The 13307-nt window shown below is 46.1% G+C and overlaps 1 protein-coding gene across 1 annotated transcript in view; it reads right to left on the bottom strand.

Moving 5' to 3' along the window:
- Nucleotides 1-863: 863 nt before the first annotated feature.
- TMEM104 (transmembrane protein 104) overlaps nt 864-13307 on the bottom strand; it is a 153351-nt gene continuing 140907 nt past the window's right edge. The window contains exons 9-10 of the mRNA XM_063960678.1: nt 3155-3248; nt 864-2135 (exon numbers count right to left, since the gene is read on the bottom strand). Coding sequence (XP_063816748.1) covers nt 1375-2135; nt 3155-3248 — 855 coding nt within the window. The 3' untranslated portion in view covers nt 864-1374. The remainder of the gene's footprint in view (nt 2136-3154; nt 3249-13307) is intronic.

Genomic DNA, 13307 nt, shown 5'->3' on the forward strand with positions numbered 1-13307 from the left:
TAATGCTATTTTTAAATGTGTGCATTATTATTAGTGGTGTTATATGACGGCCCCCAAGGCTGTGCAAAGTAAAAATGAATCATCGCTCTATGCGGAGTGGCCAGTGAGTATTTCCTTTTTCCTAGAACACAATGACCTGCAGATGATAAGTGGGACTCGCTCTTGGCAGCCATGGGACCACAACAGAGAGAGTCCCACTCGCCCTTACCAATGAAGGAACTAACCCCCTTTTTTTTCTTTTTTTTTTTACAATTGCCTAATGGGAATGGATGTTAATGTACTGTATAGTAAAATCATTCTGGACGTGGCTTGGCAATAAATCAGCTTGTAATATTTATAGTTCATTAGACGCCTATGAATAGAATAGGTTGGCAGTGCAGTTACTGTAAGTATGACATACCTGAGGGTATGCTATGACATCACTGGGGGTGTAGTAAAACTGTTGTTTCAAAATACAAGAGAACTGGCACAGGGGAGAGCACACAGAAGAAGAGGAGATCACAAAACTATCACTAGCACAATTAAGGACAATTGAGATTAAAATGCCCATAAATCACATCCACTGTATATACTGCATTTCAGAGGGGGAAAAAAAAATACAAACAGTATCCACATAGTGTAGGTATTCTGGGCACCAACAACAAGTAAGGCTGTTTCACGTACAGATTCATCAGGGGTGAGCGTAATGTACTCATAAATCACCTCTGCTCCTGGAGCGAGATGAGGGGTGGGGGGCAAGGAATCTAATCACAGCCAGCAGCATCTGTAATCAGTATGTGATGGGCACATGCTGTGCAAGTATGGGGTTTTGATTTAGTTAAAAACATTAAAAAAAAAAAAAGATTCCCTCCTAAATACACAAATTCATTTCCAATGTCTAAATTTATTTAGCTTGCAAATAGTTAACCACTGCGCACAATGCAGTGAGATCCACATGGAACAGCTTCTGGTACACACCAGATACAGAGTAGCAGACACCAGTATGCCCAAATGGCAAAAGGTGTGCTAAAATTCCCTTTCGATACAGAGGCAAGTGTTGGCACCCTTATATGCCAGTGAGACGTAGGCCTGCACAGGACAGAAGGTGACTCCATGACAGGCTACCCTTCATTTAACAGGTGACAAGGCACAGATAAACTGGTTACATAAAAAGAATAACTGCATAATTTATACCTATATGTTTTAAGATTCCAGTACTAATTGTGTCCATTATAAACATAATAGTCGAACGCAAATTAATACACAGTAGAATGGGGCCAGCCCCACTGCTTGAGAGCAGATCTAGAACATGTGCAGACAATTAACCAAACGGCTGCTTCTGTGTCCTGCACAAAACAGCCATATCTGAGCCACAGTGACCACAGATTCCAATGTCTACAGGTTAACATCAGTCAGGATTATGTTGGCTGTGACATAGATAAAGCATGATAAGGCCCAGAGAAGGACAAACCACACCCACCCAACCTGCTTGAATGGCGATCGATGCTTATTACCAGGTCCAGGTCCATACACCAGGGCAGAATCTTTGCGACTGCAGAACACTAGAAATGCCGGAATGACATATTGGATTCCATTCCCGGCATATGCACCTGTGACACTCACTAGGATTTCTAAATGGTCAGTACAGAATGCCACAATGATGGGAGGCACCAATGTTATGAGGGGAAACACAATACGGTCTACAAGCCATGGATATGTCCCGCCATCCCGGTGAAAGAGGGTCTTCCAGTTGTTGCGCAGTGTGACAGCAATGATGGGGAAGTTGGTGCTAATGGTGAAGACCGGAAACAATCCTAGGAAGTAGCCAATCACTGGAGGCACAAAAGGACTGCACCCACTGAAGTTAAGAGTATACATATCCATCAGGGCACCAGAGGTGAAGCAAAATATAGCCGTGAAACAAAGCAGGCTGTAGAAAGATAGCACAAGTACATAGTCCAGAAGGACAAGTCCAGTCAGGTGTTTCTTGGTAGACACTGGTGTGATCAGCGAGGGTAGAGAATGTTGGCACATGAAAGAGTATACGCAGACACCAAACAAATTCCGGATCCCTGAGACCTCTGCCATAGGTGGGTTACCTTTCCCTTCACCCTTACCAATACGAATCAATGCCAGTACGATCATTATGATGAAAGCTGCAGTAGGGCACAAAGATGAAGGGGTTAAGCTGTGTATCTATAAACAAGATAACATTGCTCCCTGTATTTCCCTTGCAAGTTGTTCTGTGCTCTTGCTGTTACTCCCCCCACCAATTCCACCCTGTACACCTGGGCAGCCAGGGGTTAAACAGTTGTATTCACGATTTATGACACTGACTCAGATGAGAACAAAGTGGCAGTAAAGCTGTGAAAACTCATTACCCGCTCTATAAATCACTAGGAGAAGGAGGCCTCTGACATGACCATCTCTCCTCCCCATAGCGTAGCAAGGACAGAGCCCCGCTCTACCAGCATGGGCTATACAGGGTTATGAGAATACATGATCTGTAGGGTGTTTCTGTTCTCTGCGCATGCGTGTGCCATGTGGGTGGGGGATGTGTAGTGTGACATTTGGATGTGATCTGATTTATGGATTGGCTTGAGGATTTTAATCTCTTTTTACCCACAGGCACTGAATGCTGATAAGGTGCAAGAAAATGGATTTTTATAGCATTATGAGAAGGATCAGAGACTTGCACGGTTGCTTCATCAGCGTAAGAAAGGGACTAGAAGCAGCTCATTATTTCACTAGAGCAATCACATTTTTATTTTATTTTTTATTTGGTCGGGATGATAGAACCCACATATTGTTCTATGTTAATTCAGGAATTTAACTTTGAATCTTCCAGAGTACACATTTCTCTTCTACTCAACAACCTATCATTTTACAGCTCAAAAGCTTATGTATAGCAATAGCGCTATAAGCACGTACCAGTACACTTCATACTCAGAAAAGCCTAATCCGTTTAGCCAGCGAGACGGCTAAAGAAGTGTGTCTGGAAAAGTGTACAGTAAAGAACCTTCTAAGGCGGAAATATGCAGTAATTTAGGTGTAAATGAAATCAGCAACATAAGAAAAGTCCACTAGACTGCAATTTTCAGTAGTGTAGATTATTAGTGTATAAAGTGGATTACCATTACACAGAATTATTTTAGGACATATTTCTTGCACTCACCAACCCATCTCATAAGTGAAGTCAGAATTTGGAGGTACTTTGTTTTCTGTACATTGAAGAAGGTAAAGGGTCCGAGTAACAGGGCAAATATAGCCTGAAAATAAAACAAAACACGATTACTTCAAGTAATATTATACAATATCAGCAGCATTTCATTGAATGTATACTGCATGGTATAGCTACATTATGGTCATTATATTATCATAACTGGAAAAATAATCTGTAATTCTGATCACCTTCCAGTGCTTCAAAATATCTGATTAACCTATTAACGTCAATATTTCTTTTAGTGGCGCATATGAATGGTGGCTCAATGTCCATGGGCAGCCGAATTCGTGGAGTTGGGCTGTAAATGACAGCCTGGGACTTTAGAGAGTTGGTCGGCAGCAATATGATGCGCCATGTGCAATGCAGAATATAATGGGGGGAATTCAAATGTTTGAAAAGTCTGTTGGGTGTCTGTTTGTTTTTTCTTATCTAATAGACAGGAAAAAACAGACACCCAACTGACTTTTCAAACAATTGAATACCCCCATTGTGTCTGTGTTTAAGGCAGAGGTTCCCAAACTTGGTCCTCAAGGCCCCCTAAGGGTCCAGGTTTCAAAGTATATCCATGCTTGGCCACAGGTGACTTAATTAGTACCTCAGTCAATTTGATTTAACCATCTGTGCCGAGCCATATTAAAACAAGGAGCGTTGGGGTAACTCTGGTTTAAGGACATGCAAATTAGGAAAACAGGTTTCAGCTGTTAATGAAGCTTGCATATCACCTACGGGTCATTCCATGCCAAATCACCACCAAAAAAAACACTTAACTTTTCAACCCGACCGTCTCAGATTTTCTTGAAATTTGGTAGGATGGTAGACGGCAAAGTTACTTTCATATGTAAAATTTTAGTCTCAGTGATACACAATGCAACAGGGCTGCAAAATGACAAAAAAATTTAACATTTATGCTTGTCAGGTCAAATACAAAAAAAATCATACATTTGCTTCTAATTGTCGCAGACCTTTCATGTTGGTCTTGTTTTGAATCTAAGGGACCATAGTTTTCATAAAAAATAGCTTTAGATTTAAATACCGACTTTTTCATTTCAAGGTCACATGATGTGACCTTTGACCTTGAATATCTAAATAAAAGTGTTTTTCTCTGTCATCCATCTGGGGGACGCTGCGCCGTTACTTGTGGGTTAGAGGGTGTGTGGTAGTGGAGTTTGGCACAGAATCTATCAAACAAACTGCCTCCTCCCTCCTCTAACTCCTCCCATCTCCTTTCTGCCCAGCCATCAACTCAGTTTTAGTTTTGTGCCTGTGGAGTACAGACACAGTGTTTTTCTCCTTAGATTTAGTGGGTTTTTTGGGGGGGATTTTTCTCTCAAAAGTACCTAGTCCCTGTTTACAGGTGACAGGTACTACTGGAGTGGGTTTAGTTAGTAAGATGTTCCCACTCTGATCTGCCGCTGGAGGCCACCACACCTTGGTCACTGGGGCCCCATTCTTCTCTTCATGATGCATGATGCGGCAGGGATAAGGTACAAGACAGCCACAATCTGTCACTGACAGTATTGGGCTGTCCCCCCTATTGTTATTTTTCTTGGTATTTCTATGAGTTTATAAGTGGATAATAAACTTTCCAAAGTCGTCTTTACTTCCTTCCCAGAAAATTATGTTTCTGGGACTTTTATTCGACACAAGCAGTCAGAAGGTGTTCTTCCTTCGGACAAGATTCAGGATCTGCAGTGCAGAATTCGGACCCTGTTGCACTTACCGTAGTGTCAGTCCTCAGATGTATGCAGGTGTTAGGCAAGATGGTGTCATCCTTCGAGGCAGTCCCATATGCCAGATTTCATGCCCGACCTCTTCAGGCTCAGATTCTCAGCTGTTGGACTCGGATGGAACCACGTCTCGAATTGCAGTTGATCCACTTGTCGGTAAAGACTCGTCAGTCACTTCACTGGTGGCTTCACAGCCACAATTTGAGAAAAGGAGCGCCGTTCACGATTTGGTCTTGGATGATGGTCACCACGGACGCAAGCCTCAGCGGTTGGGGAGCAGTGTTCCAGACTCATCACTTCCAAGGGCGCTGGAACAGTCAGGAGTCGAAATTACAGATCAACATTCTGGAATTGAGGGCAATCCGGTATGCACTCCTTCAGATTCAAACCATGGTACAGGGTCATCCAGTTAGTGTTCAGTCCGACAATGCCACAGCGGTGGCTTACATAAACAAACAGGGAGGAACTCGAAGCTGGTCCGCCATGAGAGAAGGTCGCTCAGATTCTCACGTGGGCGGAAACGTTGGGTTCCGGTAATATCCGCAATTCACATTCCAGGAGTCGAGAACTGGGAAGTGGATTTTTTGAGCCGTCACACGATTCATCCGGGAGAATGGGAACTTCACCAGGAAGTGTTTCTATCTCTAGTGGCCCGCTGGGGAATGCCCGACGTAGACCTAATGGCGTCTCGTCTCAACAAGAAGCTTCCTCACTACGGCTCGCGGACACAGGATCCTCAAGCATTTCTAAATCGATGCTCTAACAGCCCCGTGGCAGTTTCAACTGGGATACGTGTTTCCGCCAATTCCACGTCTACTTCAACGCATTCGGCGAGAAGGTCTCGCAATCATTCTGGTGGCTCCAGATTGGCCACGCAGACAGTGGTACACTCTTCTGTGCGGCATGGTCGTCGGGGACCCCTTTCGTCTCCCCCTGCGACCAGATCTTCTTCTTCAAGGACCTTGTCGCCACCCAGATTTAAGTCGGCTGGCTTTGACGGCTTGGTTCTTGAATCCAACATTTTAAGAGCAAAAGGTCTTTCTCGTTCTGCTGTACAGACGATGATTCAGGCTAGGAAACCGGTGACTTCTGGCATATACCATAGGGTATGGCGTATTTACATTGCTTGGTGCGAAAAGCGGGGCTTGACTCCGCATTTGTTTAAACTTCCTCGCCTACTATCTTTCTTTCAGGAGGGTCTCAATAAGGGTCTGAGGCTTTCTTCACTAAAGGGTCAGATTTCGGCCTTGTCGGTTCTTTTTCAAAAGAAACTAGCGATCATTCCAGAGGTTCAGACATTCCTTCAGAGAGTACTTCGGATTCAACCACCTTTTGCTTCTCCGGTTCCTCCCTGGGATTTAAACTTAGTCCTTACGGCCCTTCAAAAATCTCCATTTGAGCCTTTGGAATCTGTAGAACTACGTTATCTAACACTAAAAGTTGTTTTTCTTTTGGCTATTGCCTCAGCTAGACGAGTGTGAGTTGGCGGCTCTTTCTTGCAGGCCACCCTTGTTGGTTTTTCATGATAACCGGGTGGTTCTCAGGACTAAGCCTTCTTTCCTTTCAAAGGTTGTTTCGGCCTTCCATTTAAATCAGGACATTGTCCTTTTAGCATTTGCTCCGTCGTCTTCTTCCGGGGAGAACTCCCATTTGGCTCTCTTGGATGTTGTCAGGGCCTTACATATTTATTTGTCTTGCACGGAATCTTTCCGTCGTACAGATACCTTGTTGGTATTGATTTATGCTCCCAAACGAGGTTGGCCGTCTTCTAAGAACACCGTGGCCCGTTGGGTAACTTCGGTCATCAGACAGGCGTACGTGTCTTCAAATGTTTCGGTTCCTGACTCAATTAGAGCTCATTCGACTAGAGCTGTTGGAGCCTCTTGTGCTGTTCGCGGTGGTGCATCTATTGAGCAGCTGTGCAGGGCGGCGACCTGGTCGTCAGTCCATACTTTCACAAAGTTTTACCGTTTTCATACTTTTGGTTTAGAGACTGCCTCTGTTGGGCGTCATATTTTACAGACGACTTACCGTAAAATCTCTCTCTCTGAGTCCATCTGGGGGACGCCGCGATCCCTCCCGTAGGTTTGTCTGATTTATTTTGTTGTTTTTTTGCTCTGGTCTATCTCCTTTGGCTTGGCTAAATGTTAACCACGTTGATGGCTGGGCAGGAAGGAGATGGGCGGGGTTAGAGGGGGGAGGAGGCAGTTTGTTTGATAGATTCTGTGCCAAACTCCACTACCACACACCTCTAACCCACAAGTAACGGCGCAGCGTCCCCCAGATGGACTCAGAGAAAGAGATTTTACGGTAAGTAAACAAAAATCCTTATTTTTAATTTTTTTGGACATAAAGGGGTATATGCAATTGCGGTCGAATTGCCGCAAATGTCGAAAAACGGGGCATTTTCGACAAAAAAAAAATATTCGACAATGCAATACAGTACTTTTCGACAAAAAAACGGACGTTTCAGATTCGACTTCTTGAAATTCGACAGTTGTCGAATTCGACATGTCTGCAATGGTAAAAATGCGGCTTTTCGACCAAAGTATATTCAATTGAAGAATGTCGATTCGACAACAGTGCTTTTCGACAGTAATTTCGTCAATTTCATTCCGCCTCACTATGTTGGTGGAATCTAATTAAAAAAATTAAAAAACATGTTTTTTTGTGTGTTTTTTTATTGCTAATAGCATATTGTCACAACTGAGGGCTGGTGCTGACCAGGGGGAAGCCTCAGTTGTAGGGGCTGAGGTATATATGTGTACCTGGGAGGCAGTACAGGGTTCTTGGACATGCAGGGAACCTTTAGAACAAATGCCCGAAGGCGTGACCACGACAACAAGGGAAAGTTCAAAGGTTTTATTAAACACAGTTCAGAGGAATACTGATGACTTGGTACTGGTAATAGGAAACACAGTTCAGAGAAATACTTGGGATCGATGACGGAAAACCGATGGTGACTTGGAATCGATGACGGAACACCGATGGTTACTTTGGGATCGTTGGTAAGCTTTGAGTGAAGCTGGGGTTCGCAGATAGAAATGCACTATTGTACTTAGAAGCACAGGTGAAGCATGAAGTGATGCTGGGGATCGCTGGAGAATGGCTGCTGGAAAGCCGGAGTTCAGACACAGGTGATTCAGGGTAGACTGTAGAGGGTTAATCACTGGAGTGTCGGGTTACACTGCAGAGTATAATCACCAGGGAGTCAGGCTGTACTGCAGAGAAAGTCCATGGGAGAACTGCACACTGGAATCACTGAAGACAATTGAAGCACTGACATCTTTCCACCCCAGGAACAGGATATTTATACCTGCTGGGAAGCAGGGATTGGCTGGCTGATTAACCAGAGACCAGAGTGCAGCTGCTGTGTAATCAGGCTGAGAGCAGAGTGCAGCTGATAGGCTGAAAGGTAACATGTGATTAGGAAAACATGGCTGCGCCCATGGTAGCTTTTGGAGGAAAAGATTGTTTGTAACTTGAATGTGAGCTTTAACCATGAAGCTGCCAGAAACACAGTAAAGAGATTTGAGACAATGAGATGCAGCGTGCTGCACACAGACAGTGCAGATGGAATCCAGGCTTGGAACACTGGGACAGTCTCAGGAGGTATTTGGAAGGTAAATACTGATAAGGAATTACCTAGCTCGTGACAGCACCCCCTCCTTTAGGAGTGGCCCCAGGACACTTCTTATAAGTTCTTTACCTGAACAAATGGAAGGATCTAGATTGAATCCTGATGAACTTGAACTGGCTGGGACCAGAGGAGACTGTACCGGATCTATGGACGAGACCAAATTAAGTCCAGACAACCTTGAACCAGTTGAGACCGGCGGAGACTTTAGACCGATGGATAGGACCGGATTAGATCCGAAGGTATTGGAATCGGCTGGAACCGAAGGAGGCTGATCCGGACAGACGGATGGGACCGGATTGGGTCCAGAAAAGCTTGAACCGGCTGGGACCGGAGGAGTCTTCGGATTGACGGTTGAATCAGCTGGAACTGAAGGAGTCTTTGGACCTACGGATGGAACCGGATTCGGTCCAGAGATATCGGAATCGGCTGGAACCGAAGGAATCTTCAGACACACGGATGGAACCGGATTGAGTCTAAAGACAGTTGAATCAGCTGGAACTGAAGGAGTCAGAATCCGGTTAGAACCGGAATGAGTGGTATCCGAGTGTTCAGTTATACCATCCTGGACCTGGTCCATGCTGGATGCCAACAGGGTGGTGCTCTCTGAAGACGGCAAACAGGAGTTCATAACTGCATCTGTAGCACAAAATTTCCATCTGGGAACTTGGCTCTGGATACTTCCCTTGGGACTGAAACTTTGGTGACCCCTCCTGGGGTTGATGAATCAGACACCTCTCTCAGGGTTGTTTTCTCCAGCACCCCTCCTGGGGTTGACAGATCAGAAACTCCTTTTTGAGAAGACTCATATGCCCCTACTAGAGCTTGAACATTGGATACCCCTCCCAGGGCTGTAGACACAGACGCCCCTCCTTGGGCTGTAGACACAGACGCCCCTCCTTGGGCTGTAGACACAGACGCCCCTCCTTGGGCTGTAGACACAGACGCCCCTCCTTGGGCTGTAGACACAGACGCCCCTCCTTGGGCTGTAGACACAGACGCCCCTCCTTGGGCTGTAGACACAGACGCCCCTCCTTGGGCTGTAGACACAGACGCCCCTCCTTGGGCTGTAGACACAGACGCCCCTCCTTGGGCTGTAGACACAGACGCCCCTCCTTGGGCTGTAGACACAGACGCCCCTCCTTGGGCTGTAGACACAGACGCCCCTCCTTGGGCTGTAGACACAGACGCTCCTCCTTGGGCTGAGTAAAGAGCATCATCATTCCAGGAAAGTTTGGACGCTAGGATCTGGTACTGTACCAGATATTTACAGACTGTTCGTGTCCCCTGACGTAGCCGGAGGATATCAGAGGAGGCAGAGGTCACACGACCTGGTTCATCAAAGATGCGCCTGAAGGTTGCCACAAAATCTGCATATGAAGAGGGCAGGGCATCAGACTTCTCCCATAGAGGTGATACCCAATCGAGGGCGGAGCCACTGAGGAGGGAGATGATGTAAGCAACCTTGGTGCGGTCAGTTGGGAAACTGCCAGGCTGTAACTCAAAATATATCTCACACTGATTTAGGAAACCCCGACAGGGTTTTGGGGAACCATCAAACTTGGCAGGTGTCGGTAAATGGAGACAAGGAGCAGAAACGGGAATGGTGGGTGGGGATACCACCAAAGGTACTGCAGTCGGCACACTGGACGCTCCTGAACAACGGAGGGTTACTTGTATTCCATCCAGCCGAGAGGAGAGGTCCTGGAGACAGCGGATCACATGGCCCTGTGCAGTCTCCTGACGTTCAAGGCAGGCTGCAAGTTCTTGCATCGGCCTGGTCGCTTGGACCTGGTCTCCGGCCGGATCCATTAGGTCAGTGCTTACTGTCACAACTGAGGGCTGGTGCTGACCAGGGGGAAGCCTCAGTTGTAGGGGCTGAGGTATATATATGTGTACCTGGGAGGCAGTACAGGGTTCTTGGACATGCAGGGAACCTTTAGAACAAATGCCCGAAGGCGTGACCACGACAACAAGGGAAAGTTCAAAGGTTTTATTAAACACAGTTCAGAGGAATACTGATGACTTGGTACTGGTAATAGGAAACACAGTTCAGAGAAATACTTGGGATCGATGACGGAACACCGATGGTGACTTGGAATCGATGACGGAACACCGATGGTTACTTTGGGATCGTTGGTAAGCTTTGAGTGAAGCTGGGGTTCGCAGATAGAAATGCACTATTGTACTTAGAAGCACAGGTGAAGCATGAAGTGATGCTGGGGATCGCTGGAGAATGGCTGCTGGAAAGCCGGAGTTAAGACACAGGTGATTCAGGGTAGACTGTAGAGGGTTAATCACAGGAGTGTCGGGTTACACTGTAGAGGGTTAATCACTGGAGTGTCGGGTTACACTGCAGAGTATAATCACCAGCTGATAGGCTGAAAGGTAACATGTGATTAGGAAAACATGGCTGCGCCCATGGTAGCTTTTGGAGGGAAAGATTGTTTGTAACTTGAATGTGAGCTTTAACCATGAAGCTGCCAGAATCACAGTAAAGAGATTTGAGACAATGAGATGCAGCGTGCTGCACACAGACAGTGCAGATGGAATCCAGGCTTGGAACACTGGGACAGTCTCAGGAGGCATTTGAAGGTAAATACTGATAAGGAATTACCTAGATCGTGACACATATCTATTTATATTAGAAGGGATTATGAACTTGGTTTGTCTATTAGGAGACACAAGTATTATTTATATATTTTTTAAAAAAATATATATTTTTTTAAACGGACTAAAATAATATGGAGAGATCAGAGCATGGTTTTCGGTGGGAATGGGTTAAAATCAGGAAAAAAAAATGCGTGGGGTCCCCCCTCCTAAGCATAACCAGCCTCGGGCTCTTTGAGCCGGTCCTGGTTGTAAAAATACGGGGGAAAAATTGACAGGGGATCCCCCGTATTTTCACAACCAGCACCGGGCTCTGCGTCCGGTCCTGGTGCCAAAAATACGGGGGACAAAAAGCGTAGGGGTCCCCCGTATTTTTAACACCAGCACCGGGCTCCACTAGTCAGAGATAATGCCACAGCCGGGGGACACTTTTATATCGGTTCCTGCGGCCCTGGCATTAAATCACTAACTAGTCACCCCTGGCCGGGGTACCCTGGAGGAGTGGGGACCCCTTAAATCAAGGGGTCCCCCCCCTCCAGCCACCCAAGGGCCAGGGGTGAAGCCCGAGGCTGTCCTCCCCATCCATGGGCTGCGGATGGGAGGCGAATAGCCAAGTGACACGAAGAAAGAATATTGTTTTTGTAGCAGAACTACAAGTCCCAGCAAGCCTCCCCCGCAAGCTGGTATTTGGAGAACCACAAGCACCAGCATGCGGGGGGGGGGGGGGAACGGGCCCGTTGGTACCTGTAGTTCTACTATAAAAAAATACCCAAATAAAAACAGTACACAGACACCGTGAAAGTAAAACTTTATTACATACATGCCGACACACATACTTACCTATGTTGACACGAGGTTCGGTCCACTTCTCCAAGTAGAATCCACGGTGTACCTGAAAATAAAATTATACTCCCCAAAATCCAGTGTAGATCGGTCCTCTTCTGAGCTTGTAATCCACGTACTTGGCAAAAAAACAAACCGCATTTACCCGGACCACGCACTGAAAGGGGTCCCATGTTTACACATGGGACCCCTTTCCCCGAATGCCGGGACCCCCTGTCCCTTAGCCAATCAGGGAGCGCCACGTCGTGGCACTCTCCTGATTGGCTGTGCGCGTCTGAGCTGTCAGACGGCACATCGCACCGCCGCTCCATTATCTTCAATGGTGGGAACTTTGCGGTCAGCGGTGAGGTCACTCGCGGTCAGCGGCTGGCCTCCTCCTCCTCAGCAATGATTTTTCTACGTTTTAAGTGTCCACAGCAGGTAGTGTGTAGGTTCATCGAGTTGCGGTCCGAGGATGTTCTCTCGGAATGTTCAAGATGTCTGCTGATGAGGGTACACAAATGATGGTAATGAACCATTGGGATGTAGAAAACGTATTAAAACTAGTGATGAGCGGGTTCGGTTTTACTCGGTTCTCAAAACGGCATCTTATTGGCTATCCAAAACACGTGACATCCGTGAGCCAATAAGATGCCGTTTTGAGAACAGAATAGAACCGAGTAAAACCGAACCCGCTCAACACTAATTAAAACCTTCTGTGATGTTAACCACCAAGCATCATTCTAGTCGCAAGTCACAAAACCTTTTATTTTTTCCAAACGCAATGTTTCATACAGTATGGAGTATTTGTTTCCTTCACTTCACTGTATGAGTCTGTAGTAAACCTCTTCATTATTAAGTTATTCCGTGTTCCTGGTTAGAAAGCATGAAATGTTTGAGTTCCAGGTTCTCATCTTGCTTCCTCATGTCAGTTGCGTAGCAACTCTTACATTGTATATGTGTGTCAAAAAGACATAATGGACAAAGTTTATATTCTTGATATTGGACCTTATTCAGTATGCGTCGCATCTGAGATACGATCGCATACTCCCGAATATTGGCCCAGTGCACGGGCCGGGAAATGCGATCGCCTCTGCATGATTGTCAGGCATAGGCATTTGCGGGGCGATAAGGCAAAAACGCAGGCCTATCTGGGCAGTTTTCGTGGCTGCCACGCGAGTCACACATAGCAGATGCAACGGGGAAAAAGGCGATGGACAGAGTGCCTTCGCAGTCTGGCAGGGGAACTTCCCTTATTCAGCGATGTGATTGCAATTAAATTGCGATAGAATTATTGGCGGCTATTTGC

This window comes from Pseudophryne corroboree, chromosome 3, assembly GCF_028390025.1.
Source record: "Pseudophryne corroboree isolate aPseCor3 chromosome 3, aPseCor3.hap2, whole genome shotgun sequence".
NCBI classification, from domain to species: Eukaryota; Metazoa; Chordata; class Amphibia; order Anura; family Myobatrachidae; genus Pseudophryne; species Pseudophryne corroboree.